At 59.2% G+C, this 27,763-nt stretch overlaps 3 protein-coding genes across 7 annotated transcripts in view; 2 read left to right on the forward strand and 1 right to left on the reverse strand.

The window, feature by feature from the left end:
* MAPKBP1 (mitogen-activated protein kinase binding protein 1) overlaps window positions 1-6,373 on the forward strand; it is a 51,901-nt gene extending 45,528 nt beyond the window's left edge. Inside the window, exons 24-31 of the mRNA XM_060147955.1 lie at window positions 300-466; window positions 697-842; window positions 964-1,161; window positions 1,312-1,396; window positions 1,693-1,976; window positions 2,199-2,795; window positions 3,235-3,320; window positions 3,939-6,373. Coding sequence (XP_060003938.1) covers window positions 300-466; window positions 697-842; window positions 964-1,161; window positions 1,312-1,396; window positions 1,693-1,976; window positions 2,199-2,795; window positions 3,235-3,320; window positions 3,939-4,166 — 1,791 coding nt within the window. The 3' untranslated portion in view covers window positions 4,167-6,373. The remainder of the gene's footprint in view (window positions 1-299; window positions 467-696; window positions 843-963; window positions 1,162-1,311; window positions 1,397-1,692; window positions 1,977-2,198; window positions 2,796-3,234; window positions 3,321-3,938) is intronic.
* Window positions 6,374-6,602: 229 nt separating this feature from the next.
* Window positions 6,603-23,977, forward strand: LOC132519755 (cytosolic phospholipase A2 beta-like). 5 transcript variants are annotated; one of them, XM_060147979.1, is made up of 25 exons: window positions 6,603-6,689; window positions 11,056-11,209; window positions 11,287-11,540; window positions 11,878-11,934; window positions 12,417-12,512; window positions 12,739-12,815; window positions 15,792-15,864; window positions 16,161-16,297; window positions 16,387-16,518; window positions 16,856-16,896; window positions 17,079-17,121; window positions 17,394-17,448; window positions 17,772-17,902; window positions 18,165-18,248; window positions 18,553-18,590; window positions 19,405-19,540; window positions 20,078-20,214; window positions 20,470-20,692; window positions 20,812-20,929; window positions 21,204-21,341; window positions 21,507-21,611; window positions 21,759-21,938; window positions 22,289-22,455; window positions 23,027-23,213; window positions 23,326-23,977. In XM_060147979.1, the coding sequence occupies exons 1-25, from the start codon at window positions 6,626-6,628 to the stop codon at window positions 23,535-23,537; spliced, it is 3,039 nt and encodes a 1,012-aa protein (XP_060003962.1). In that variant the 5' UTR covers window positions 6,603-6,625; the 3' UTR covers window positions 23,538-23,977. The 5 variants fall into 5 exon arrangements, 2 of the variants coding, with proteins under 2 accessions (XP_060003962.1, XP_060003968.1); XM_060147985.1 differs by lacking the exons at window positions 6,603-6,689; window positions 11,056-11,209; window positions 11,287-11,540; ... (1 more) ...; window positions 12,417-12,512; window positions 12,739-12,815 and adding an exon at window positions 13,394-14,926; XR_009540278.1 differs by lacking the exons at window positions 16,387-16,518; window positions 16,856-16,896; window positions 17,079-17,121; ... (12 more) ...; window positions 23,027-23,213; window positions 23,326-23,977 and adding exons at window positions 13,039-13,198; window positions 13,290-13,577; window positions 13,696-14,926; window positions 15,097-15,229 and having other exon boundaries at window positions 16,161-16,224.
* The window catches only part of SPTBN5 (spectrin beta, non-erythrocytic 5), a 54,431-nt gene continuing 43,006 nt past the window's right edge, over window positions 16,339-27,763 (reverse strand). The window contains 4 exon segments of the mRNA XM_060164298.1: window positions 16,339-18,573; window positions 22,701-24,552; window positions 25,297-26,767; window positions 27,073-27,238. Of these exon segments, the coding sequence (XP_060020281.1) occupies window positions 26,651-26,767; window positions 27,073-27,238 (283 nt within the window). The 3' untranslated portion in view covers window positions 16,339-18,573; window positions 22,701-24,552; window positions 25,297-26,650.

Raw genomic sequence — 27,763 nt, forward strand, 5'->3', positions numbered from 1 at the left:
CTGGGGGTGCAGAAGCAAAGGGTAGCCTTTGTCCTGGGCTGTTCCTTGGAGGGCTCATGATATGAAGTGGTGGCTGGAGGTTGGCAGCCCAGAGTGCTAATGTAGTTCTTCCAGAAGCTCAAGAACACTAGTTGGAACCCAGCCTGGCTTTTCGGTGTCTGTCCTCAGAGTCGGAGCTTCCCCCAGAATTGGTGCCCCCTGGATCCTTGCCCACCTCCACCTCCTCTCCCAGACCCTCACTCACGTCAGCAACCCCAGTGATGTTTCCAGAATGTGTGTTTCCCTTTGTGTGTTTCCAGAATGAAAAGCGCCCCCGGCCTCAGGCTTCCCAACCCTGTTCCTGCCCCCACATTATCCGATTGTTGTCCCAAGATGAAGGGGTCTTTGCCCAAGAACTGGAGCCTGCACCCATCGAAGACGGTATTGTCTACCCGGAGCCGAGTGACAGCCCCACCCTGGATACCAGGCAAGGGTCCTGCAGACTTCTGGGGCCATGCACCACCCGCCTCTTCTTCCCTTCCCTCCGAGGGTTCTGTATTTGGGTAGGGGGCTGGCCCCAGGCACTCAGGGCTTGCCCACCACTGCCTCATCCCCAGTCCTGCTCACGGGTGGGGCAGAAGGAAGGCAGGGGTCCAATGGGGCTGCTGCTCACCATTGCTCACTGCCTCCTCTTTCCCCTCTTGGCCTTTCTGGCAGTGAGTTCCAGGTGCAGGCACCAGCCCGAGGGAGCCTGGGAAGAGTGTACGCCAGCAGCAGGGGCTCAGAGAAGCACAGCCCTGACAGTGCCTGCTCCGTGGACTTCAGCAGCAGTCGCCTTTCCAGCCCTGAGCATCCCAATGAAGGTGAGGCTGCAGCCCTGAGGGAGGGCCGGGACCACGTGGGTCAGTGGACTGAGGTGGGCGTGGAGGCTCTGGCGACTGAGGGTTGCAGCGTGATGCTTCTCTCCCCCTCCCCCACATCCAGACTCCGAGAGCACGGAGCCCCTGAGTGTGGATGGCATTTCCTCAGACCTTGAAGAGCCAGCCGAGGGTGATGAGGAAGAGGAGGAAGAGGAGGGAGGCACTGGCCCCTACGGGGTGCAGGAAGGCAGCCCCCATACCCCGGACCAGGAGCAGTTTCTGAAACAGCACTTTGAGACTCTGGCCAATGGGGCTGCTCCAGGTGTGGTCACATTGGTCACCGCAATCTACCCTTCTTTCCCCTTGCCCCGCTGAGGGTCCAAGGGCAGGCCATGCCCAGGGGCTGCCTTCTAGGGGAGGCAGAGTCTGGGCAAGAGCTTGCTTCAGTCCCTGATTTCTGTCACCCTGGCAGGGGGCCCAGTCCGGGTACCAGAGCGGACAGAGTCTCGGAGCATCTCCTCACGATTCCTGTTGCAAGTGCAGAGCCCCGGACTCAGGTACTGTCCCCACAGCAGCTCACTTTCCTACAAGGAGCTCTAGCTCTCCTAACCTCGCAGTGCTCCCAATAGGGTCAGCCCTGCGCCTGGGGCAGCCTGCAGCCCTCTTCTCTCCAAGGCTCTGTCTTCCATGCCCAGCAGCATTGTGCACTCCAAGTTTTGGGACAGCTGTCCTGGCTGGCTTTGTGCCCACCCTTCTCTCCTAGTGCCTCGTTAGTGCTGTGAGAGCTTCTCCCCGTCTTGGCAGGGAGGAGCCCTGAGCCTCCTCTGGGCCTTCTTCCACATTTCCTCCCTAGGGAACCATCCCCGTCTTCCTCAAGCCTGGCAATGACATCGAGGCCAGCCCAGGTGCCGCAGGCTTCTGGCGAGCAGCTGAGAGGCAGTGGTGCCAATCCTCCAGGAGCACCCCCGGAGGCGGGGCCTTCCCTCGGGAACCCTGGCCCCCAGCAGGCAGCCCCTGTGCTGTTGCCACGACGCCGTCTCAACCGGGACAGTAGCTGGGCCCCCAAGAGAGTGGCCACAGCCAGCGCCTCAGGTGGACTCCAGAAAGCCCAGTCGGTGCAGAGTCTGGTCCCACAGGGTGAGGAGCCTGGGGGGCTCAGCTCTAGGTGTGGGGAGCGTGGAGCCCGTGGGCGTGCTAGAGGAAGGTGGCCTCACGTGGCCCTGATGTGTCACTGTGCTTGCCAGTGGGAGCCCCTTAGTGGGTATGTGCAGGGCACAGCAGCTCCTGGAGAGTTGAGCCTTAGCACCCGGGACGCCGTCCTCACCACCTGACCTGTGTATGTCTCTGTCTCCCCTGCAGATGAGGCCCCTCCACCAGGCCCGTTGCTCTTACAGGAGATGGAGGCCCAGGGGCGCCTGTGCTCCCTGCCCCAAGCTGACAGCCGTCTGTCTCAGCCCCACTCCTACCGGAACCCCACCACCAGTTCCATGGCCAAGATATCCCGCAGCATCTCTGTTGGGGAGAACCTGGGCCTGGCTGCCGAACCTCAAGCTCCTGCCCCCATCCGAGTCTCGCCACTCAGCAAGCTGGCCCTGCCCAGCCGGGCTCACCTGGTCCTGGATATCCCAAAGCCACTGCCTGATCGCCCTACCCTGGCCACATTCTCACCTGCTACCAAGGGCCAGGCCCCTGGTGAGGCAGAACAGCCTGGCCCCCCAGTGGGCCTAGCGAAGGCTCACAGTACATCTGAGAGACGGGCCTGTTTGGGGGAGGGTGCCACTCCCAAGCCTAGGACCGAGGGCCAGGCTCAGCCTGGGCCCAACAGTCCCCGTGCCCAGCAGCTGCCGGTCAGCATCCTCCTCCGAGGCCCTGAGAGCCTGCAGTCCCCACCCCCTGAGAAGGCTCCCAGCCCTGTGGAACGCACCAGGCCGGGGGCAGCCCAGAGCCGGGACTCAGGTGTGCACAGCTCCCAGCTCTCATCTCCTGCCCCGTCCTCTCTCTCCCCTGTCTGTTGGCCAGTCTCTGGCTCCATCCCATTTCTGTGCAACCAGCCTCTGGCGTATTTCGTCCTGTCTGCTCCTGTTTCGGTCCATTAAGTCACACCCCTGATGGTGAGACACTCCTGCCGACCTTCATGATCTCCCTGTGACCCACTTGCCCCTTCAGTGCCTTCTGGCCCCTGGGACTGGAGCTGGAGCTGGCCCTTTCCTCTGGACCTTGTTTCCTGGGTGGTGTTGGGAGGGTGTCGGGAAGGAAGGAGGCAAGAGGAAGGGACTGAGGGCGTGCGATGCTGGGTGGGGTGGGGGTAGGCCTCTCTTCCTCTGAGTGACCCCTGGGTGGGGAGGCCTGAGGGAGCAGCTTTGCTGGGTCTTACTGAGCTGTCTGTCCCTCCCAGAACCAGCCGTGAGCCTGGAGCAGTGCGAACAGCTTGTGGCAGAGCTACAGGGCAGTGTGCGCCAGGCCGTGCAGCTCTACCACTTGGTACGTGTTGGGTACCCCCCGGCGGGAAGACAGAGCAGGTCAGGAGTGCTAGCTGAGTATCTGGAACATAATGATAAGGCTCTTCCACCGATGGGTGGGTGGAGCAACTAGGAACATTCTGAGTAGGTGAGTGGGTTAGAAGCCAGGCCAGGCCTCGTGAACTGAGCACGTATGGGTCATTTCTGGCTAACAGCTGGAGACATCCTCAGACAGGAGGGTGAGGTGTAGAGAGCCCACATGTCTTAGTTTGCTTAGGACCATGCAGCCTGTGCCTGTTGTCCAAGTATAATTATTAATAGTATCCCTTTTCATATTCAGAACTGACTTGGCCACCCTAAACATAGGGGACAGTCCAGCAGGGGCCAAGATTTGAAAGAGGAGTTGCTAACAAGATGTAGATGGTGCCAGACCTGACAGTCACCCCCAGGGTCTGCCTCCGTCCCCTAGCCTCGGGTCATACTTGCTGGTCTTGGAGTGTGCAACTCGCAGCCACACCTAGCAGGGCATGCAGTCCCTTCTTTGGGGCAGGCTGGACACTGGCAGGGCCCCTCCCTTTTCTATATCCATTGACAGTCCCTTCCACTGTTCCTCCCCCTCACTTCCGGGGTCCTGTTGCAGGTGGCCAGCTGCAAGACACCCTCAGCAGAGCAAAGTCGCATCACCCAGCTCCTCAGAAACACCTTCTCCTCCGTGCGGCAGGAGCTAGAGGCCCTGGCCGGGGCCGTGTTGTCCAGCCCAGGCGGGAGCCCTGGGACCGCGGGCGCCGAGCAGACACAGGCCCTGCTGGAGCAATACTCAGAGCTGCTGCTTCGAGCCGTGGAGCGGCGCATGGAACGCAGACTCTGAGTTCCAGAAGCCTGTCCCAAGTGAATGCTCCCTCGATTCCAAACTGCAGCCCCTCCTCCACTCACCAAAACCTGTGGTGTTGCTTGGAGTGGATAGCAGGGATCAGTGCACAGAGGGGAAGCAGCTTTCCCAGCTGTTCCTCATGGGGTCCCTGTATTTATTAATTTATTTCCCTGACTGTTGCCTCACTTTCTTGGAACTCCTGCCTCCACAGCCCCTCCAGTGGCTCACGCAGGGGTAGGTCTTGGGCCTTTGTCATCTTGGTGCTGTGAGGAGTAGGAGGGCAGCCTTCCTCATCTGGGGGAAATCGGGAAAGGCTGGCCCTCCCTTCTGAGAAGCCATTTGAAATTACTGCAGGGATCAGCTCCCTGGGGTGGAGCACACACAGGGTATTCAGTGGGGGTAGAGGTGAGAGGTGATCTGGTATCCATGCCCTTTAGCCAACAACGGAGCTTCACCTCTACCTCCACTCCCCCCCCCGTCCCCCCCCCCCCGCCCCCCGCCCAATCCAATACCAGCTGCACTCCCCTGGCTGCCAGAGCAGGGGTTGTTTTCCCCACTTGCTGGCAGTTCAGAAAGGCAGAGCCCTCTGGCCCTCTGGAGCACTCCCAGCCATCAGGAGGCTTGAGTTGATATCAAGGCCCGAGCCGCCACATTCCACTCCCGTTCCCCCTCCAAGAGAGCCCTAGCACATCTCTTCCTGTGCCCCCTCTCTCCTGGCCGGAACTGTGGAGCCAGCTGTGGGACGTTGCTGCAGGACAGTAAAGCCCTCTGCTGGGCAAACATGAAGCCCTGGCCTCCTTCCCTCAGCCCCTTGGCCTTCCCTGTCCTCCAGCCCTGGTCCCCAGTAGGCTCCTGGAGCCGAGGCCACCTTCTCCCTGCATCCTGAGTGATGCTCAGTCAGAAGTCTGTGTTGGAACTTCCCTCATAGTTTACAGGGCGCTGGCCCACCTTCTAAGGACCTTGGCCACAGGTGAAATCTAAACATACACATACACACACACATACACACACACATACACACACACACACACACACATTGAGTGTTCATTGGTAGGGCACTTGGCTGGCTGATGGGTACCTGGTTTTCTCTCACATCCCACTCTAGCTTCACCAACCTGGCTCTTATCACAGAACATGAAAAGGGAAGGAACACACTAAGCCTGAAATCTGGATTCTTAGTGTCCACAGTCTAGCTGATGTGAGATGGCCTCGAAGGCAGTGCTGGCACCCAGGGGTACTGGGTACTGGAGGTTGAAGAGAGGGAGGCACATGGGACTGCAGCAGGGGCCAAGAGACACACTGGAAAGGTGGCAGGTGGGACAGGTAAGTGGCAGAGGTCAGGGGATAGATTAGAATTATAAGGGCAGTTTTAGGGGTGAGGGGAAGGAGCTAGGGCACAGTGGGCAAGTAGAGTAGGACCAAGTAGTGAAGCAGTTGTTGAAGAGTTGGGGTGAAGAACATGTGTCTCTAGGCCCTACTGCTTCCTCTGCCTCAGGTAAGTCAGGGCAGCTCTACCACAGCTCCAGGCCACAGAAGTCCATTTCTTTATGGGCTCTGCTGGCTCTGTAGGTGGAGGCTTAGCAAGAAATTAGATTCTGAAGGGTGTGCAGCTCTGTTTGCATCAGTCACCTGAACAGGTGAAACCTATTTCCCCCTCACTCTTCTCTACTACCACCACCTGCTTGGCCAACGTGCAAAGAAATCCTGGCCCAAGAACTCTCACAGCTGAGAGTGGGCCCCGGGAGGGCTGCAGCTGCCCTTGTCAGAGTTAGAAATCCACTCCCACCGTACCCCTAACCCGCACACCAGCCGCAGTCCACCGCAAATGGGGTTCAGGCCTGGCCCTCTGAGGTGGGTTCTTGGCCACCCTCAGCCAGTCTGTCCCTCATGAGGAAAAGGCGCTACACTGCTGCCAAGGTTTGTGAGAAGGTGGCCGCCCTTCCCCTACCCCCAGCCCAGCGTGCGGGTGGGGGGTCTCGTGGCCGGCGCCCGCCCCCTTCTGCATGTCTGAGGCCACCGGCGACTGCCGCCCCCGTTCAGATCTGCCCTGACCCGGTTTTGAAAGCCCCTTATTTATAACTTTTATACTTTGTCCAGGCCATGGCGCTTCCCTCCTCCCCAGGTCTCACAGGGCAGAGACTGTTTTTAACATGTCCGTTTGTACTGATGTATGAACTCGTCAATAAACACAATCATTTGCTAAACCTGAGTTGCCAGCGAGTGGGGCAGGCGAGAGGAGGCGCGGCTTCTCGCCGAGTGGATACAAAATCTGTGGTCGCCTGGGGGTGTATGGGGGTGGGCAGTTGGAAGCTGCGGACTTCAGCTGCAGTGTGGGGGAGGACGAGGCGTGGGGGAGGGCTGGGAGCCCGGGCTTGAGGCCGCAGGGAAGGGCGGGGCCTCGGGCCCGGGGCGAGGTCTTAAGGAGAGAGGGAGGGAGGGGCGGTGGCGGCGTCATCATGGCGGACGCGGCTTTGGACGCTGTGCGAAGGGAGTTACGGGAGTTCCCGGCTGCGGCAAGGGGTGAGTGGGGTGGCTCGTCGACCGCAGAGCAACTACGAGATGCGGGAGGGGCCCTGGGCTTGCCGGGAACCGGGTCGCGGATCCGGGTGCGCCCTGGTTCTTCCTGGGCTACTGGCACCAGAGTGCACCGTGTTTCTTTTCCTCAAGGGGTGCGGAACTTCGTGCACGTGACTGGTAGCCGGCCCCTCTCTGATCGCGCGTGTCGCAGCCCCGTGTCCCAGCCCCCTGGGTGGGCCCTCAGCTCCCCTCCTTCCGTGTTCCCGCACTTTCGTGGCTTCTTGGGGTGACTCTTCACATTATTCCCAAGACCCGGCCCAGTCTTTACTCTGGTGGCGTTCTGTGTTTCCCACCGTCAGCCGGCACCGAATACTTGGGGCATTCTGTTGTTGCCCTTCCCACCCTTCCCTGTTGTGAAATCTTTAAGGTTTCTCCCTCTCTGAACCCCTGCTGGATCGCTTCCTTGAGGAAAAGACTCCTCCAAGCTGCGAGCACTGCAGAGCTTTGGGAGAACTGGAGGCAGCTGTACTGGAGATCCCTGGCTCTTTCCCTGCTTGTTTTTTTTTTTTTTTTTTTTTTTTTTTTTGCGCTACGCGGGCCTCTCACTGTTGTGGCCTCGCCCGTTGAGGAGCACAGGCTCCGGAAGCGCAGGCTCAGCGGCCATGGCTCACGGGCCCAGCCGCTCCGCGGCATGTGGGATCCTCCCGGACCGGGGCGCGAACCCGTGTCCCCTGCATCGGCAGGCAGACTCTCAACCACTGCGCCACTAGGGAATTGGTTTTTATTTTTCTCTCTTATTCTCTTCCTTTTTTTCTTTCTATTTTTAAGCAGTATCTTATCACTGAATAGTGACATGGGCACATGGTTTAAAAAACAGCAGACTCGGGGCTTCCCTGGTGGCGCGGTGGTTTAGAGTCCGCCTGCCGATGCAGGGGACGCGGGTTCGTGCCCCGGTCCGGGAAGATCCCACTTGCCGCGGAGCGGCTGGGCCCGTGAGCCATGGCCGCTGAGCCTGCGCGTCCAGAGCCTGTTGCTCCGCAACGGGAGAGGCCACAACACTGAGAGGGCCGCATACCGCAAAAAAAAAAACAACAAAAAAATAAAACCCCAGCAGACTCAACACAATGTAAAGTAAGCTTCCCTACCATTCCAGGCTCCAGTATGCATGCTTCCAGAAATACTCTGTTAATATCTACACACAAACCTATGACTCTTATATCTCGCTTTTTATGCAAATGGTAGCTTGTTAAGCGCACTCTTCTGTACTGTGTATCTTGAAAATCGTTCCATATCACTTTACTTCAGTCTTTTTCAGTCTTTTCCACCTCTGCTGTGTACTAATGCTGTAATTTATTTAATCAGCCCACTATTGGTAGGCATTTAGGCCATTTCCAGTCTATTGTTTTCAATACTGCAGCCAATACTTTAAACGAATGTTTAACCAATACTTAGTAAGCTCTTCAGTGTGCCAGGCTCCATTCAGTATGTTTAGGATACATCAGCGAACAAAACAAATCTCTACTCTTGTAGAGCTTACATTCTAAGTGAGGAGATAATTAACCATAGGCACACTAAATGAATAAATTACATAGTAGAAAAATTTGGGTTAGAAGATAAGTGCTTTGGGGTAAAAAAGTAAAGCAGAATGAGGAGGCTCGGGATGTGGGGTGGAGGGCAGGTTACAGGTTGAAATGAGAAGGTCAGGGTAGGCCTCTTCCATAAGGCGACATCTGAGCACTGGCTTGAAGAAGGAGGGGAGCAGGGGAGCCGAGCAGACCTCTGAGAGACAAGAGCTTTCCAGGAGAGGGCACGTGGGTCAGATGCCCTATGGTGGCAGTGTGCCGGGTGTGTTCAGGGATCAGTGAGGAGGCTGGTGTGCCTGGAGCAGAGCCTTTGTGCACATGTGTGTTTTTGTTGGTTAAATTCCTAGCAGAAGAATTGTTGGACCAGAGGAATTGTTTGGATCCTTTCTGAAATTCTCACTTGGAAGCCCCAGGAGGGAATAGTGGCCATTCTCTAAAGGAAATCTATTAAACGGTGAAAAAGTAAAACTGAAATAATTACAGAAAGTACAAAGGGTTATAAAAAAAAAAAAAAAGGCAGTGTCCACTTATTTTAAGACTCCTAGTAAGAATACCAGGGAGATTTATTGAGCCCCACCGGGTGACTGCTTAGATGGGCTGGCATGACTGGGAAGGCCCTTTGGCAGGTTCCTCGCCCTCGCTCCCTTATCTACCTGGCACGTTCCATCTTGCCTCTTGAGCCAGTGAAGGAAGCATACTTCCTTTTCAGTTTTCCGGGGACCACCAGGGTCTTCCCACTCAGTTTCAATTTTTGATCTAAAGACATTTCACTTTCCAGCTGATGGCAAGGCCCAGATGACCGGCGTGGAGACGCGGTCATGAGAGAGAGCGCGACCTCGGAGGTGGAAATGAGTGCAGTGGCTGTTGGGATAGGATGTAGTAACCACCCACTGGGGACCAAGACATTCAGGCTAGACCGCAAGGATGAAAATAACACAGCAAAGCCGATGCCCTGTATAAAAGCCAGGAGGAAGGCATTCCAGTGTGAGTGAGCAGCAGGAACAACGTTTGGCACCACCTGAGTAGAGTGTGTGCTGACGGGCAGGCACCAGACAGGAGGAAACCAGCCTGGAAAAGTAGGTTGGGCCTCATCACGGGAGTGTCTTGAATGTGTGTGCCAAGGCTGACTGTATTTTGTAAGGAGCAGTGGTAAGCCGTCAAAGGACTTTTTACTAGAGGTGTGACAAGATGAGATTGTATTTTAGGAAGATGACTGGGCCAGGGTGGGGGATGCTTTGAGAAGGAGTGGAATTAAGCCAAGGAAACCAGTTAGTTCACTGCAGCAATCATCCAGCCAGGAGATTTTGGAGACTTATATTCAACCATTAAGCAAATATTTACTGAGCACCTACTGTGTGCTAGGTCCTGGGGGGTGTACATCAGTGACTAAGAAGCATCCCTGCCCTCATGGAGCATACATTCTAGCAAGAGAGATCGATAAACAAATGGAATAAGTAAAATATATAGTGTTAGATAGTGAGAAATGATAAAAATAAGAGGGGAAGGGGTATAAAGATTGTTGGGGGCAGGTTACAATATTAAAAAGGGTGGCCAGAGAGGGAAGCCTCATCAAAGTGACATTTGAGGACCCAAATGAGCTAACTTTGAATGTGGTTACCAGCAGAGGAAAGGGGTGTGTGTGGCTTGAGAGACATAGGTGGTAGAATCAACAGGACTTAGAGGTAATCAGTAGGATACCAGGAATGAGAAGAAAGAGTTGAAAAGGAGAGATTTTGGGGGCTTCCCTGGTGGTGCAGTGGTTAAGAATCCGCCTGCCAATGCAGGGGACACGGCTTTGAGCCCTGGTCCAGGAAGATCCCACATGCCTCAGAGCAGCTAAGCCCGTGCACCACAACTACTGAGCCTGCGCTACTGAGCCCGCAAGCCACAACTACTGAAGCCCGCGCGCCTAGAGCCCGTGTCCTGCAACAAGAGAAGCCACCAGGATGAGAAGCCTGCGCACCGCAACAAAGAGTAGTTCCCACTCACTGCAACTAGAGAAAGCCCGAGCGTAGCAACGAAGACCCAACGCAGCCAAATATAAATGAATAAATAAGTAAATAAGAAGAGATTTTTGTTAAGGGTGACACAGGGCCACTATTGACCTCTGCACAGGTGGCGCACCACACGATCTGCCCAAATACACATGGCAGCCCTGGGTGTCTGAGGATGGTGATGCTGTTCGGTAAGACCAGAAGACAGTTCAGCCCTTACTTTTCTTCCGATGGTTTTGTGTGGCAGCCTGTCTCTCCAGTTAGGTTGTAAGCTTCTTGAGATGATGCTCAAATCATCCCTTAATACCTCCACGATGGCCCAGCCAAGTCCTCAGCACATTTTAGGTGCTCTTCAGAACCTTGGCCCACCCATTACAAGCGTTGGCCTTGGGGCCTCAGCTCTACTAATTCTGGAGCTCCCGACACTGCCTCCATGGCTGCCTTTCCTAATGGATGCCAGGAGGTTGGCCACTCCAGAGTAGGAAAGCCAGGGGTTCACTGTGCAGGGCCGGATGTGGCCCCCTGGAGGGTTTGGGTTGTGTGCTGAGCAGCAGCCCGTGGCCCTGTGGACTCTTAGGGCCCATCCTGGTGTGTTTATGGGTGTTTCACACTTTCTCCTTTTAATTTCCCTCCTCATTCTTCTATTCCTGGTTGTCCAGGGTCCCTTGGTCACCTATAGGCATTGCCTGGTGACACAGTGAACTGCCCAGAGAGGGCATCTCTTATGCAGGCCGTGGGGCAGCAACTGGGTACTGTTGGCCTCAACCCCCTTCCCCCGCCTCTTTTTCTCAGAGCTCAGCGTGCCTCCTGCTGTGCCCTACCTGGACAAGCCCCCGGGTCCACTCCACTTCTACCGTGACTGGGTCTGCCCCAACAGGCCCTGCATCATCCGAAATGCCCTGCAGCACTGGCCAGCCCTCCAGAAGTGGTCCCTCCCCTACCTCAGGTGGGGGCTGCCCTGGGTGCAGAGTGTGGGCGGTGCCTTGGGGCGTCTGGGCTTGGACTGAATGTCCATTCCTCTAGAGCCACGGCGGGCTCCGCGGAGGTGAGTGTGGCGGTGACCCCAGATGGTTACGCGGATGCCGTGCGAGGGGACCGGTTTGTGATGCCTGCCGAGCGCCGCCTGCCCCTGAGCTGTGTGCTGGACGTGCTGGAGGGCCGAGCACAACACCCCGGGGTCCTCTACGTGCAGAAGCAGTGCTCCAACCTCCTCACCGAGCTGCCCCAGCTGTTGCCTGATCTGGAGCCCCACGTGCCCTGGGCCTCTGAGGCGCTGGGTGAGTGGAGGTGGGGCCCGGGCAGGGAAGAAGTGGGAAGGTGGGAGCCAGCCCCGCTTGCCGCGCCTCTCCCCTTGCTGATGACGGCCCACACTCCTGGCCCCACGGGGTCAGCTCCCTCGGCCTTGACTTCATTTCGATGAACTACTGAAGATGGCTGCCCTTCCTTCTCCAGGGAACAGAGGCCCCTCGCCATGCTCATCCACCTCTGCCCCTTCTCCCTGCCGTTTTCCTGGGGCCCCTCTGCTCCCCGCCCAGGTCCTGGCCCAGCATCACTGTGTGGTGGTAGTTCCCAGCCTGGCCTCTCCTAACTCGCCCTCTTTCCTCTGACCCACAGGAAAGATGCCTGATGCTGTGAACTTCTGGCTGGGGGAGGCAGCTGCAGTGACATCATGTAGGTGTCGGGAATACAAAGGTGGGGAGGAGGTTGTGGGGAGCGAAGGCAAGGCGGAGAGTGGAAGGCTGGCCTGCAGGGAAGTCGGACTGATTGATCTCTAAGATTTCTCCTGGGATTCTGGGGCTCAGGCATAACAGAGGGCCTTCCCCAGCAGCTCAGGTGGGCGAAGGTGCCCGCGGCACTGGACGCGGGGGACCCTGTTTCTTGTAGGTCCCTAGAAAGCACTGAAGGCCAGCTAAGTCAGGGGTAGACTCAGAAGAACCCTGTTTGTGTGAATTCCCCTCCTGGTGTCAAGTCCCTGGCAGGCAGAGATCTGAGATGCCTGAATGCCTGCCAGACTCCTCTCCTTGGCATCCCCCGAGCTTCCTCTGACTTTGTCTGCTCTTCTGTCACACTGTAAGCTGTCTTGGGGTGCAGGGCCCCAAGTGCGAGTGTCTGCCCCCTCCTAACCCTGCCCACTGGGCCCTCTGTGTCAGCAGTGCATAAGGACCACTATGAGAACCTCTACTGTGTGGTCTCGGGAGAGAAACACTTCCTGCTGCATCCACCCAGCGACCGGCCCTTCATCCCCTATGGTAGGGGATGCAGCCTGGAGGGGCCGGGGAGCAGGTGGCCCAAAGTAGAGGGAGGGCAGTGGGTAGCCCTGGGCGGGCTGGACCCCAGGCCTGAGGTGTGGACACAGTGTCTTCGCTGCACTAGGACTCCTGGCCCTCTTGCCCCTGCACCCAGGGAACAAGTGGGAGTGGTGGGCAAGCTCCAGGCTCTTTGAGAGTGCCCATAGCTTTCTCCCTCTGGCTTCAGAGCTGTACACACCGGCAACCTACCAGCTAACCGAAGAGGGCTCATTCAAGATGGTGGATGAAGAGGCCATGGAGAAGGTGTCTACTTTGTTCCTGGGCCCCGGGAGCGGGGAGGCAAGGAACCTGGGCTCTGAGGAACAGGCACAAAAGAGATGGGGAGGTGGTGCTTTGCTCTGGAGAATCCCTACGTCTGGGCCTCCCGGTGCCAAGCAGGGCAGGGCCCATGGTGTTTACTTCCAGGGACAGAGCTGGAGGGCCTGGGGGCTTTGGGCCTACTCCCTGGAATCTGCTGTGTTCCCAGGTGCCTTGGATCCCACTGGACCCCTTGGCTCCAGATCTGGCTGAGTACCCCAGTTACAGTCAGGCCCAGGCCCTTCACTGCACCGTGCAGACTGGCGAGATGCTCTATCTGCCCGCCCTGTGGTTCCACCACGTCCAGCAGTCCCATGGCTGCATGGCCGGTGAGGGGCTGCCGAGCTCACCGGGGGGGTGTGTGGGGAAGCTTAGATTAGAAGGGGGACCCTCGTGCTCCGGTCTCCATTCTCTCCACAGTGAATTTCTGGTACGACATGGAGTATGACCTCAAGTACAGTTACTTCCAGCTGCTTGACTCCCTCACTAAGGCCTCAGGCCTCAACTGACCGAGCCCTGGTGAACATCGCCAAGGACGACTTACGGAAAAGGCCGTGCCCCTCCTGAGCCAGTCACCTCGAGAGGCAATCTGGAGTCAGAGGTGCTGGCTGCTGGCCCAGCTGGGCTTAGGGTCAGCTTCAGAGGATCGGGAGGACCAGGAGGCGCCAGGCAGGTCTGGGTGTGGTCTCCCAGGCAGCTGGTGCACAGGTGAGGCAGCAGTCTGTTCTGGAAGAGGAGCGGGGTTCAGGTGCGGCACCCCCTCACCAGCGCCGTGACCTTGGGCGAGTTACTGCCGCACAGCCTCAGTGTGCTGTCTGTAAAACAGATAACGATCGTTCCTACTTCATGGCGTGTTGGGGCTGGTATCTGTAAGGATGGCACTGGTCTGGCGCAGAGGAAGCGTTCAATAAAAGGCGGCTATGATTCACGTATGTGCTAAGGCTCCCTCGTGGTTGCCTTCTGTGGTCTGGTGAGGGCTGGAAGGTTCAGGTAAACATTTCAGGGTGACCCTGCTTGGGGGTGAGGGCTGGGTCCGGGCCGGGGCCTGAGGAGATCTCTGCAGCCGAGACCTCTGTCCCCGGCCGCTGTCACAGCCTCTCTGGGGCAAGCAGGCCGACCTCAGCCCTGTTGTCACTCTGTGGCACGGAGCTCGTTGACGGAGAGCTTGTAAAGCTCTCGCTAGCTTCGCTCTGGCCTTGTTTGCTCTCCACCTTCAGCTCCACGGCAGCTGGTGGGGTCTTGTTCCCTAAGGGTTGCCCTTGTTTCCCTCACAGCAGGCACAGATAGGGGACAGAAACCCCTGTCCCTCGTGGGTCTCTGCACTCGCTGTCCCCACCCCCCCCCGCCCCCTTGCCCCAACCTGGCGCTGGGGACGGAAGAGCCCCCTTCCCTGGCTGCCACCCAGCACCCAGCTCCAAGGTGGAGGCAGCCCGGCACGTGGCTTTGAAGGGCTGTTTCACAGAACAAGCCACAGCCCTGCCGGCTCACGCTGGGGCCCGGGGCGCTCCCCTCAGGTTGGCCAAGCACTTCAGTGAAGACCGGGCGGTTCTGTCACATTGGCACCAGGAGGCTGTGGAAGGCCCTGGGGCTGGGGACGCGGCTCGCGGGTTTGCTGCCACTCTGGGGCCCGCTCCCTGCCTTCCAGACCTCAGCAGCCCCTTCAACCGCAACCCCAGCCAGACCCCCGCGGCCTCTTGCTCAGCCGCTGACGGCAGTCTCTCCTGGGGGCCCCTCCTCGAGGTCCAGGCAGGGAGAGCAGGGCTGTGGGGCCCAGCGGGCGGTGGCTGGAGAGGATGGGTCTGTGGGGGTGCTGAGCCCTCATCACGAGGGTGTCACTGGCTCTGTGTGGGCTTAAGGTGTCTCATCTCCTGGACGGGCGGCTGGTCCAGGAGTGGGTGTGGGGCTTGGGTGGAGCTGAAGCGGTGGGCAGGAACCAGGGAGGAGCTCGAGGCCTCCTGGGACATCCCTGGCTCTCGGTGAGAAAGCTGACAGTCCTCAGTCCTGCAGGTGCTGCCCGCCATTCCTTCCTCCCAAGGACTCTCTGCCTCATGGCTCTGGTAAGACCTGCTAGGGCACTGGTCCCTGCGGGGTCTGGTTAATGCTGTTTCTTGAGGGAGCTATGGGCTTCTCCAGCTGTTTGCCGGCCTTGGACAGGGCCAGGGAGCAGAAGCCAGGGAAAAGGCAGGGTCTTGGGAAGCAGGATCATTCTGTGTTTTTCCTGCCCTAGAAATGGGCTCTAGGCAGAGCTCCCTGGCACCATGGATTTGGGCCCTGAGAACTCAGGCTCCCAGCTGCCGTCCTGGGGCCCCAGAGGAAGTGGCCGCTCTTGTGTTCTTTCTCAGTTGCTTAGGGCATGATGGGTGAGCTTTTCCAGCTTTGCCCCTGGACTCCGTTCCATCAGGGCCCTTCTATCCACACCCCCTTTGCTGCCCAGGGGTCCCCTCTGCCACCCAAGACCAGCCTCAAGACTGCTTAGTAAAGGGGAGCCAGGGTTGTGGGGTGGAAAGAGTAAGGAAGCAGGTAGGTGTGGGAGTGGAGAGCACAAGTCGAGCTAGCCTGCTCCAGTCCTGGCCCTGGGTCTTGGGCAAGCAACTACTTAGCCTTTCTGTGCCTCTGTTTCCTTGTGGGGTTGGTCATAATAAGTAGTTCTCATGCATAGGGTGGTTGTATGATTAAATCGAGTTAATCTACATGAAGCCCTTGGACCAGAACCGGTGCAGCATGTTGTGTAAGTGTAGGCAGGCGTCATCAGGAGATACTACAGCCGCCTTTAGGCTCAGGACTCTGGTGGGTGGAGGACAGGCCTGTGGCTGGTCAGGGCTGGTCCTTCTGGTTCAGGACTAGGCCTCAAGGTGTCACCCCAGCCTCCCCTTTGGGCCCATCAGCCTGTAGTAAGCCTGTTTCTCTCTCTCTCCTCTGCAGGCAAAGGTGCCTGGGACCTGCTTGCTCACCATTCATGTCCTGCAGGCCCGTGACCTGCCCTCCAAGGACCTATGTGAGTGCTGGGCCCAGAGAGGGCAGTGGTTCTGCAGCTGGCTTCAGAGTGGGGCAGGACAGTGGGAAGAGATGCAAGTAGGGCTGGGCGTGCGGCGGGTCCCAGAGAGGGTGCTGAGAGGAGGTAGTGGATGGAACGTCGAGGTCAGGCCTGCACCTCCTGCCTCCCGACCCAACCCCATTCCCTGGGTCTCTAGGTCTCCTGGGGCTGCCTGTGATGGAAGGACGTGGGCTCTGGGCAGCTGGGCTGGGAAGGGCTCTTGGCCAGCACCAGGTGCTCCTTCTTCCTTCCCACAGTGACCCCCTCTGACTGCTACGTGACTCTCTGGCTGCCCTCGGCCTCCAGCCACCAGCTCCAGACGCGCGTGGTCAAGAACAGCAGAAACCCCATCTGGAATCAGAGCTTTCATTTCCGAATCCACACCCAGCTCAAGGTGGGCAGGCATCAGCCTGGCCCTGCTCCCTGACCCACCCCTGTCCCACCCCTTCTTCCTGCAGCCCCCTTACTCTGTTCCCCTTTCAGAACATCGTGCAGTTCAAAGTCTTTGACCAGGACCTTCTGACCAAGGATGACCCTCTGTTGTTGGTGCTGTTTGACGTGGGGACTTTGCGGGCTGGGGAGTCCCGGCGTGAGAGCTTCTCACTGAACCCTCAGGCAAGGCTGTGTGCAGGCAGCGGAGGGCTTCAGCTGTGGGGAGGGGATGCTTTGGAGGGTGGTCAGGTACATGGCTTTCTTCTCCAGTGAGTGGTCCAGGCTTCCCTAGCATCCCAGAGGCCTCTGTCAGCGAGGAGCTACTGTCCACCAAAGAGCGGTCCTGTCCCCGACCCTCTGTCTTGTCCCCTGAGCCAAGGGCAGCTTTCTTGGAGCAGTCCAGGGAAGGTGGACAGTGGCTCTCCTCACCACTGGGACCGCAGCTGCCCAGGTGTCTGGGTTGGGGCCTACACACACATGTACTCCTCACTGTTTCTAACTTGCTTCTTTCTCTCTACAGGGCAAGGAGCAGCTGGAAGTTGAATTTCGGCTGCAGAATCTGTAAGTCGGGCCATGGGGCACTTCCCGGGTGGGAGTGATTCCTTCTGGGAAGGAGAGAGCCCAGCGCACCCAGAGCTGACACCCTTCCCTGGGAGGCATCAGGGGTGGAGGAGGAAAGCCCAGACCTCCTTGGGGGATGGGAACCTGGATTCTCGGTAAGGGTCACTGGGGGCTCTTTCCAGGACCGACTGTGCTGAGCGCCTCGTCAGTAATGGCATCCTGGTGGTGAGTCTGGAACCCCTCCCTCGTGCCCTGTGCTCACCCTTCTCCCTGGGCCTGAAGCTTGGGCCCACCACGGGGGTCGGGTAGCGCTGTTGCTGGGGGCAGGGGGCAGGAGCGGCTGGGATTTTAGTTCCAGAGGCTACAACCCCAAGCAAATGTTTGGTGACTCAGGGCCAAGGTAAAAAGGTGCTGAGGAGCAAGAACCAGGGTGTCGGGAGGGTGGCATCTCCAGCAGGGGAGGGGCTCGAGTCTGAGGGGCTCTCTTAATGACCTAGGCCCGGGAGCTCTCCTGCTTGTGTGTTCGACTGGAGAAGGCTGGGGGCCAGCAGGGTGAGTCCCCGAACCACTGGGATAGCTGCCGTCTCTCAGCCCTTGTCTTCCCCTTTCTAAGGGGACCCTGGAGGGAACCTTGCACTAGCTGCCCCCAGCTCTCAGCCAGGAGCAGGAGTGAGGGGATGAATCCATGCTGGGGCTTTTCCCTTTAGTCCTCAGAGGGGCTGTGGTGGGACTCCATCTCCCAGCCTAGGTCTGAGCCAGACCTCCATCTCAGTGGGGGGGGAGGTGCCCCGTCCCCCAGGCCCCTTAGGCAAGACAGGGGCCTCTGTGGGCTGAGATCCCATTCCGAGCCTCTCTGCCCTGGTTCCTCTTTCCAGGGTCGGAGGGCAGAGTTCAGCTCGTGGTTCCTGGGTCCTGTGAGGGTCCGCAGGAGGCCTCCGTGGGCGCCGGCTCCTTCCGCTTCCATTGGCCGGCCTGCTGGGAGCAGGAGCTGAGTGTTCACCTGCAGGTACTGGGACGTCCCGGGCGCTGAGGCCCGCAGAGCCCTCCACCCTGCTTCCCTTGGCACCTCCTGCCAGCCTGTTCCTCTGCTCACCCCGAGCCCCCTCCCCATCACTCCCTGGCAGTGTCAGGCATCCTGGGAAGTGTGGGGTTGACCTCAGCCTCCTGTCCCCCTTCCGGCTACTTCTCTGTCACTCCTGGGGCAATTGGTGAGGCTTTGCTGGAATGGAAGGGTGGAGATTCTTAGGTCCTCTTCATCCTTCCTGCAGGATGAGCCCCAAGAGCAGCTAAAGGTGCCTCTGAGGGCACTGCCCTCTGACCAGGTGGTGAGACGTGTCTTCCCTACATCCCAGGTACTGGTCACCCAGAGGAAGAAAGCCAGATGTGCACGGGTGGGGTGGGCCCAGGCCCCAGGCCTTGAAGGGCTGGCCTGCTTCTCTAGCGGCTTCTGTCCTTGGGCCAGGCCGTGGACAAATGCCAGGCCAGGCTCTGGGGAGAGGGGTCCTCTGAGCATCCCTGTCTTCAGGCCTGAGGCCTGGCCCCTGTGGAGGTGGCTGGGGCCCAAGGGAGCATGGGGCTGTCATGGGACATGGCTTAGGCTGGATTGAAGGAAACGGGGTGTCCCGTCTTTGTGACTGGAGGCTTCATGGTTTTCAGGAGCCCCTGATGAAGGTGGAGCTGAAAAAAGAAGAAGGGTGAGAGGCTGGCTGGCACTGGGAAAGGTCACGGGGGACAGCAGCGGGCATTCAGCCTGGAGGAATGAGCAGGCATGGGGCGGCCCCTAGCAGGCTCGGCCACCGTGAATCCTGAGATGCTCAGGGGTTTGCTCCCAGGGTGGGGCCTGAGGTGCTGGAGCCTTGGCAGATGAAGGCTCTTCCTGTTAACTTTTTACATGCATTCCTGCTTCAGTCAGAGGGGTGTGTGTCTAGCCCAGTGCCTGGCACTTGGGAGGCCCTTGATAAATGTTTGGCTGGAAAAGCAGATGGAAGGTGGAACAGTGGTTAGAGGCACAGAGGGGGCAAGGAAACCAAGAGGAGTGCAGTCGCGCCCCTTCGGGGCCTCAGTTAACCCTCAGGAGATGGGAGGAGCCGCCTACACTGGCCCTGCACATGCCTGGGGGGCTAGCTCCCCACCATGAAGAGGCGGGAGCACCATTCCTGTCCCCTTTAGAGTCATTTTTGGGTGAGTGAGGGAGAGAGGCTGAGAGGAGGAAGTGGATCGATGGCGTTGGGTCCCCCCTGGAGCCTCTTCAGTCACCTCTTTCCTGGTCCTGTGAATCCGCTGTGCTGCTTCCCCAAGTGTGTCCCCGCCAGGGTCTGGGTTCACCTTCTCCCCCTCACGTCCACACATCACACGTCAATGGGGACACAGGAGCTGGGGCGAGGGTTGGGGAGAGGAGAGGAGAGGAGAGAAGGGTGGCGGCTGGCTTCCCGGGGCAGGCAGGCTGGCCCCCTTCTCTTTCTCCGATGAGGCCAGGAGCTGCCTCACGGTCCCTTCTTTCCCACCCAGACCGAGAGAGCTGGCAGTGCGGCTGGACTGCGGGCCCTGTGCCGAGGAGCGGGCCTTCCTGAGCAGGAGGAAGCAGGTGGTGGCCAAGGCCCTGAAGCAGGCCCTGCAGCTGGATGGAGACCTGCAGGAGGATGAGGTCTGGGGACTGGGCCGGACTGGGGGGCGTCCTCAGATTCAGTGCTGGATGCTAGGACTGGTTGTGCCCTAACCAGACTAGAACTGGTGCCGAGCCAGCCTTGGACCCTGCTCTGCTTCCCTCTCCCTTGCTGTTGTCAGGAGCTTGATCACATCAGATGCAGAGCGGTGCGTGAGGCCTGGGGCATCTCCTAGGGATTCCACCTCTCCTAGAAAGAGGGAGAGAGGTGGCCCTGGGGCTTCAAGAAAGCAATCCCCAGACTTCTTAGGGGCTAGAGGTGAGGAGATGAGGCTTGGAACTTGTCCATTTCTCTTGGAGTTCTGAAAAACCAGACAAGCCTGACCCTTGCAAGGCTACTTCCGACTAGACCTTCCTCAGCAGACCTGACTAGAACTGGTCCCAAGAGCCCTGATCAGATCTTGACTAGCCTTAGCTGTGGGTGAGCTGAGTGGGCACTTGGCTTGCTACCTCTTCCACCTGTGGCTTGGCCTTCCCCTTCCCTAAGGCCTCTCCAAGCCTGGCTGTTCTCTCTTCCAGATCCCAGTGGTAGCTGTTGCGGCCACTGGTGGTGGGACCCGGGCCATGACTTCCCTGTATGGGCAGCTGGCGGGCCTGAAGGAGCTGGGCCTCCTGGACTGCATCTCCTACATCACAGGGGCCTCGGGCTCCACCTGGTGAGTTTGAGTGTAGGAGCCTGGGGGTGGGCTAGTTGGGCTGTGATAGGAGGGTGTGGTGGTAAGGCTCTCTCAGACTCCACCGGCCTCTCTGACCAAACTGGAAGGGGTGGGAGAATGCACGTGCCAGGGAGAAAGGTGCTCAAGGGGACGCTGGAAGGTGTCTTTTGGGCCATTGTCCTAGCAGAAGAGAGAGCCCAAGGCATGTGATGGGGGTCCTTGAGTGACAATCCCCCTGGCTTTGGCTTTTCCCAGGGCTTTGGCCAACCTCTATGAGGACCCAGAGTGGTCTCAGAAGGACCTGGCAGGGCCCATCGAGTCACTGAAGACGCAGGTGACCAAGAGCAAGCTGGGCGTGGTGGCCCCCAGCCAGCTGTGGCGGTACCAGCAGGAGCTGGCTGAGCGTGCACACCTGGGCCACCCGCCCTGCTTCACCACCCTGTGGGCCCTCATCAACGAGGCGCTGTTGCATGACGAGGTGTGGGGAGGGGGGCAGCCAAAGCCAGGGCGAGGTCCAGAGATGGGGAGCGGCCCTGGGCCGCAGGGGCTGGGAAAGGCGCCAAGAAGCCCTGGCTTTCTCACCCTACCTTCCCTCAGCCTCACGACCACAAACTCTCAGACCAGCGGGAGGCCCTGAGCCGTGGCCAGAACCCTCTGCCCATCTACTGTGCTCTCAACACCAAAGAACGGAACCTGACTACTTTTGAATTTGGGGGTGAGTAGCTCCAGAACCGTGACCTGCGCTCTCACAGTTGTTGGGGTGACGGGTAGCCAGGCCTGTGTGTGAAGGTGGGTGTTAACACACCCCCTTTTCTGGGCCAGGTCCCGTGCTTTCCAGAGCCTGTCATCCTATCCGAGTCACTCAGGCTTTGGGATGGGGGCAAGGGCCGTGGGTGCCACGCTCAGGGCGCCAGCAGCAAGGCTGAGCCTCCTGGTCACGAGGCTGCCCGACGCGGGGCCCCGTGGTGAGGCTGTGTGGCTCTTCACAGAGTGGTGTGAGTTCTCCCCCTACGAGGTCGGCTTTCCCAAGTACGGCGCCTTCATCCCCTCTGAGCTCTTCGGCTCCGAGTTCTTCATGGGGCGCCTGATAAAGCGGCTTCCTGAGTCCCGCATCTGCTTCCTGGAAGGTGAGCAGGTCTGGGAGGTGGGAGAAGCTAGGGGCCTGGGCGCGGTGGTGGGCTCGACTGTCCCAGCTCCGTCACTGAGACGTTTCCTGGTCCCAGATGGGCTGTGGGGAAGGGTCTGGGTGTGGTGAGGTGGGGGACTGTCTCCCACTCGGATCTCCTCCTCAGGCATCTGGAGCAACGTGTACGCAGCCAGCCTCCAGGACAGCTTGTATTGGTCCTCCGAGCCCAGCCAGTTCTGGGACCGCTGGGCACAGGCTCAGGCCAGCCTGGGTAGGCGCCCGGGCTCTTCCCCGGGAAGGATGGGAGAGGCAGCCAGTGGGGCTGTACTTGGGGAGCGTGGGGTGGCTCTCTCCTCCATTGTTTGAGTCCACAGAGGCTGGAATAAAGGGTCCCTGTTTCCCCCGTCCTTGACTGCAGACAAGGAGCAGGTCCCCCTTCTGAATATACAAGAGCCTCCCACAGTGGCCAGCAGGATAGCTGAGTTCTTCACTGACCTTCTGACACGGCGTCCACTTGCCCAGGCCACCCACAATTTCCTCCGTGGCCTCTCTTTCCACAAGGACTATTTCCAGCATCCTCACTTCTCTGCCTGGAAAGGTATTGCTTTTCTCCCCGGCTCCCAGCTCCCCAAACTCTTCCCATGGCCACCTGAGCCTTGGGTCCCTGGTCCAGACATCTGCACTGTCCAATCCCTGGGCCCCAATTCGTTTGAGTTCAGTTCTCTGCCTGGCTTGGGGCGGGAGCCCCTTTTCCTCTCCTTACGTTGGGGTCAGGGCCCATCTGTGGAGCCTTGGGAGTTGAGGTGCTGCTTTGGCAGGAGAGGGCAGGAGCCGGATGGCAGAGCCTCCTTCTGAAGCAGCAAGGAGCTGGCATTAGGCTGGAGGGCTGGTGCCTTTAGCACCCGTGACAGCTGCTCTCCACCCGGTTCCCCCCGCCCACCTTTCCAGCCACCAAACTGGATGGCCTCCCCAGCCAGCTGACACCTGCAGAACCCTTCCTTTGCCTGTTGGATGTTGGCTACTTAGTCAACACCAGCTGCCCACCCCTCCTGCGGCCCACACGGGACGTGGACCTCATCCTGTCGCTGGATTACAACCTCCATGGAGCCTTTCAGGTGGGCATCGGGCAGGCTTGGGGTGGGGGGCAATGCCAGGCCTGGCCTCAGCTGGCCCGACATTCCTGACTCTGGAGAGATCCGCTTTGGAGTGCTCAGGAAACACTCAGGGGCCGTGATAGCGACGCTGTGAATGAAAGGCTGTGGATTCTGTGAACTCTCCCCCAGGGGCACTTACTCTGCTCAGGAAGTTGGCGTGATGGGAAGCTGGCAGTGTTTTAAAATGTATTTTATTTTAAACGTACCTGCACCCTGTTTGGTCCTGAACCCCTGGGACTCCTTGCTTTGAGTTTCTGTGCTGGTCCCGGGAAGGATTTTGTCTCCCAGTTGCAGGACCTGGGAGTTGTTAGCAGCCCGGCTCCGTTGACACCAAAGGGGCTGCCATAGAAGAAGGGCTGCCAGGTTTAGAACATTGACCAAGCCTGGCCTGTTGGGTCCACTAGCGTCTGGCTTGGCATCTGGGCGCTCAGTCCCGCATCTTAGCAGACCTCCACGTTCAGTCAGTCCAGCGTGGAGGACACTGGGAGCCCATGGGCCCATCCCGCTGATGCCTCTTCTGCCCACCCTGCAGCAGCTGCAGATCCTGGATCGGTTCTGCCAGGAGCAGGGCATCCCATTCCCGTCCATCTCACCCAGCCCCGAGGAGCAGTGCCAGCCCCGGGAGTGCCACCTCTTCTCGGACCCTGCCCACCCTGATGCCCCTGCTGTGCTGCACTTCCCGCTGGTCAACGCCTCTTTCCGGGAGTACTCAGCCCCAGGTGAGCCACCATCCTCTGGAGCCCTCCTCTATCCTCCACCCAGGTGACCCCAAACCCGCCCTCCATCCCCAGTGAGGTTGCCTCCCATGGCCAGCCTGCACTCTCTCCACAGGGGTCCGGCGGACGGCCGAGGCGCAGGAGGCCGGGGAGGTGAACCTGTCTTCATCCGACTCCCCCTACCACTACATGAAGGTGACTTACAGCCGGGAGGACATGGACAAGCTGCTCCGCCTGACGCATTACAACATCTGCAACAACCAGGAGCAGCTGCTGGAGGCCCTGCGTGAGGCCGTGCGGCGGCGCAGGCAGCGCCGGGCCGAGTGATGCGCGGGAGGATGCCACGCCCCAGCCCCACAGCCTCTGACTTTTTCAGGCTCCCTTCTTGGCCGCCTTACTGCTCCGGTTGAGTTGGGGTGGAGACCATCATCCCCAAGTTCAGAGCCTCTGGCAGTTTGGACGGCCCAGTTGTGGTTGCCAGCCCTCTGAGGGGCTCACGAAGGTGCCCAGCACCACCCAGACGTGGCACTGAAGCCACCAGCACCCCTGCCATGGACCTACCCTGGGGTAGGTTGAGGGTTTTAAACGGGCTGGGGCCTCGTCTCCATGACGTGGCAGCGGGGGTAAGTGGGGCAGTCTGGGCCAGATTTGTGTACGCACCCAAAACCCCGTGACCTGCGTGTCCTTTCCCTTCCTTGCTACCTTGAGTAGCTGTACAGAGTGAAAGTAGAGCGTTTTATGTATTACAGAGGCCCGTACAAACGTGAGGCATTACGGAGATTACTGTCATTGCTTCCGAGAAGGGACAGGTCATCCCACCTCTTGGTTACCCAGGGCAAGGACTGGTTTAGGAAACAAAACCTCTCCCCAGGCACCTTATAGAGCTGGCAAGTCAGCTTGGGCTTCCCCTGAAGAGCAGGCTGTGAGCTCATGGCAGTGTCTACTCCACTCCGGCCCACTCTCTCCAAGCAGAGAGGTGGCCAGTTTAGCCTGTGGGGTGGGTCTTGCTGCTGCAGCCCTGGCCCTGCCCAGGTGACTTGCAGGCAGTGACAGCCAGCACCCCTGTCTTCCTCACCCAGGGACTCAGGCAAAGGGCTGCTTCCTGTCCCATGACTGATTGATAGGGGTGGGCCAGACCTGGGATCAGATGCGCCAAAGACAGACCAGTGCTAATGGCGTGACTTCAGCAAGCTCGGACCTTGGTGGGGCCTGTCTCCTAACCGTCTATTCCAGATGTTGGTCCCAAGGGTCTGATAGCTGGGTCTCCTGGTCCCCTTGAGGGTGTCCTCGCTTGTAGCCCTGAGGTTTGGTGCCACCTGCAGGTTCGCTTCAGGGCCCAGACCTGTTGGGAGAACAGGGAGGTGGAGTGAATTTAGGGCCTAGCTTCCCGAGAATCTTCTCCAAGCACTGGTGCCCCAGGCCTCTACACCTCCTCCTAACATTGATGTGGGGTGTGGCTACTGGGAGGTAGCTGCAGGAGGGACCATGATGTGTGGGGGGCATGGGAGATGACTGGTTCCCATGATGTACCTCACCACCTCTGTTCCCTGGGCACGTGGCTGGAGGCACAGAGCAGAAGAAATGGCTGCTCTGATGACCTTAGAAGCCACCATGTCCTGGATAAGGCCTGTTGACTCAGCAGCACATCATCTGAATCATAAATTGGAAGCTGTAGGTCCTGCAGGAGTGGATAATTACACCAGACACCACGACTGGCTGCCACCCCTGCTGTGATGTGAGTCCTCAGGCACAAGGCTGTGTGTAGGTCTGTTCTGTGTGTGAACCTCTGTGTGGGTCTTGGGGTCTACGGGTGTGTGTCTGGGTGACATCCTGACTTCCGGGCTCTCTGGGATAGTAAGGCTCCTCCCCTTCCCCCCTGGAGCAGGGACCTAGTCCTTGGACTGTGGAAAAGCTGGGAGGATGGAGACAGAGAGTGGGGACAGGAGCAAGGGTGCAGGAGGGGTCTGGCCGCCTTGCAAGCAGTGCTGCATCTTGGAGAGGAAGGACAGGAGAGCAAGGAGGGGGAGAGTGTGTGGGCACCCGGGAGGCTTCCTGGTGTGTGCAAAGGGAAGCCGGGTACACTCACCGTGGGTCTGGCCTGAGCAAGACAGCCAGCGGGAGCCTCGTGCAGTTTCCTCTACGGGAGCCCACGGGCCAAGGGTGGCTGTCGGCGCAGTCGTGTCTCCCTCGGCGAGGAGGGTGGGGGCAGCCGGGGAACCTGGGGGGAAAGGGAGCCTCAGGTCTGGACTCTGTCGTCACTGCTGAGACCGTGACAGGGTGGGGGTGGCCCCACACCTGAGCAGTGTAGTTTGAGTTCCAGGACCTTCCTTGGGCCTAAGAGGGCAGCGTCTGTGCCAGTCATGGGGGCTCAGGACTCCCGCCCACACACCCAGGTGCCCTACCGGCTGGGCCGAGCACCCTCTCAGCAGAGCGCTCAGCCGGGAAGCCCAAGGGTCTGGCTCGGAGCTCTGGGCTCAGACTGGGGGCTGCAGAGCCAAGGAGGAACAGCGGTCAGCCTGGCCCGGGAGTTGGCCATCTGCAGCAGCAGACTCCATGCCTGCTCCTTCCTCCTTGCCATGGCTTGAAATCCTACCCCCGAGCTGATGGTATTAAGAGGAGGGGCCTTGAGGTGACTTCCTAGTCTCCAGAACTGTGAGAAGTAAGTGTCTGTTGTTTAAGTCCTACCCAGTCTGTGGTATCTTTGTTATAGCGGCCCGAACGGTCTAAGAGGCACCTGCTTCTGGCCACTCTGCACACACCAAGCCTTACCCACGCTGAGAGGCAGCCCAGGCCCAGCACTCGGGGGCAGGTTCCCCCAGTGCATCCGGCCTCCTGGAAGACAATGCCGATGGGCTCAGGGAGGCTTAGCCTGGAGAAACTCAGGTCCCTTTGGGATTCTGGAAGGACAGCCTCAGGGAGATCCCAGAGGAACAGACACAGTGTAAGGAACAGAGCCAGGAACCCAGAGGGACTCCCAGGTGGGGCCCCTAAACGCTCTCTCCACACGGAGCCTGTCAGACCACAATGATGAAAGATTTCTGGTCTAAGGGGTGCTTTCTGTGTATTCCTCCTAGCAGTAGAGCTGGGCTTGGCCACTGTCTATAAGACACCCCAAGGGAGGTGCGTTCAGAGCTGTTTGAAGACTACAAGGTTAGAAAAGGCCTCACTAGCAGAGCAGAGCATGGGGAAGCCCATGAAGATCCTTGAGGGAAAGGCTCAGGGGAGTCAGACTCCAAAGTGGGTGAACAGAACCAGGAGGCTGTCAGGGCATCAAGCCTGGCTCCGCTTCTACTAATTAGCTATGTGATCTCTGGCAAGTTGCTTACCCTCTCTGGGCCTTAAATTGAGGAAAAAACTCCCACTTACCTCTCAGGCACGGAGATAGTAGATGTGAAACTTCCAAGGACGCATCCAGTGCCAGCAGCTTGGGGCCCAGGGAATCAATGCCCCTCGCGCCTGTCCCGTTCCCCAGGCTTCCCCTGGAGCCTGCCTGCCGCGCTGCTCGGGGCTCCATGCCAGCTCTCAGCCTGCCCTTCAGATGGTGCTGCAAACGGTCTCTACCGCAGGCAGCCTGCGGCCCAGTCATGAGCCCAGCTGCCTCCAGCCCCCTCAGCTGCCCTTGGGGGGGCTGTGCCTGTCAAGTCAGCGTGTCTCTCCCCCGACATGACCCTCACCTTAAGGAGAAAGTGTGTTTTCCATCTTGGTGATCCCTTGGTCTCTCACGCTGGGCTTCTGCGAGGTCAAGGGTGGCTGTGGAAGCCGCGTTCTGAGGAGAAACGAGCGGTAGAGTTTACCACGACTGTCTCTGCTCTTCCCTGTGGGTCCTTCTTTGTCCTCTGCCCGCCCACCCACTGCCCAGTACCTTGGCTGCCATCCGCTCGTCCTGGAGCAGGCTCGGGCAGCTGCCCCCCGAGGCCCCAGGGCAGCCGTCCCTGGGGCTCATGCCGGGCTGTGGAGAGAAGGCGTGAGGCTGCACCAGCCTCGCCAAAGCCTGTGTGTCTCCAGAGGCTCCCAGGGAAAGGACTGGACTGGACCAAGGTGCCCACGGGGAAGAGGGAGGCAGGGGGTAAACTTCCAGGGAACCCAGGAAGAGGAAGATGAGGGGCGCACCCCCACTTGGGCGAGGACAGAAGCTGTGAAGTGGCCCCGGGGAGCCAGACTGTCCAGTTGCCGCGGTGGGCACCACAACTCGAGCCTGCCAGGCCCCGCTGCCCTCAGCCCTCAAGTGGCTCTGTGGAGGACAGCTGCTGCGGAAGCAGTTTCCGGGCACTTCCCTGGCTCCTCCCAGGCAGGAGCTCCTACATAAGCTCCAAAAGTCTCCATGGCAGGGGCACGCTTTGCATCCTGAAAATGCAAGATGGGGCCCACCTCTGGAAGGTGGGCGAGGCATCTAACCCTCCCCAACCTCCTCATCCCTGGTGACCCCCCTGGTCCCTGGTACTGAAGTGCTGGCTCGGGGTGTGGGCTCCCTACCCCGACGGTCCCTGCCGCGCTCTCCAGGGAGACAGTGGTGGCAAAGGGTATGCGAGGCCCGACGGGGACCCGTGGCTGCA

This window comes from Lagenorhynchus albirostris, chromosome 1 (genome assembly GCF_949774975.1).
Source record: "Lagenorhynchus albirostris chromosome 1, mLagAlb1.1, whole genome shotgun sequence".
In the NCBI taxonomy this organism is placed as follows: Eukaryota; Metazoa; Chordata; class Mammalia; order Artiodactyla; family Delphinidae; genus Lagenorhynchus; species Lagenorhynchus albirostris.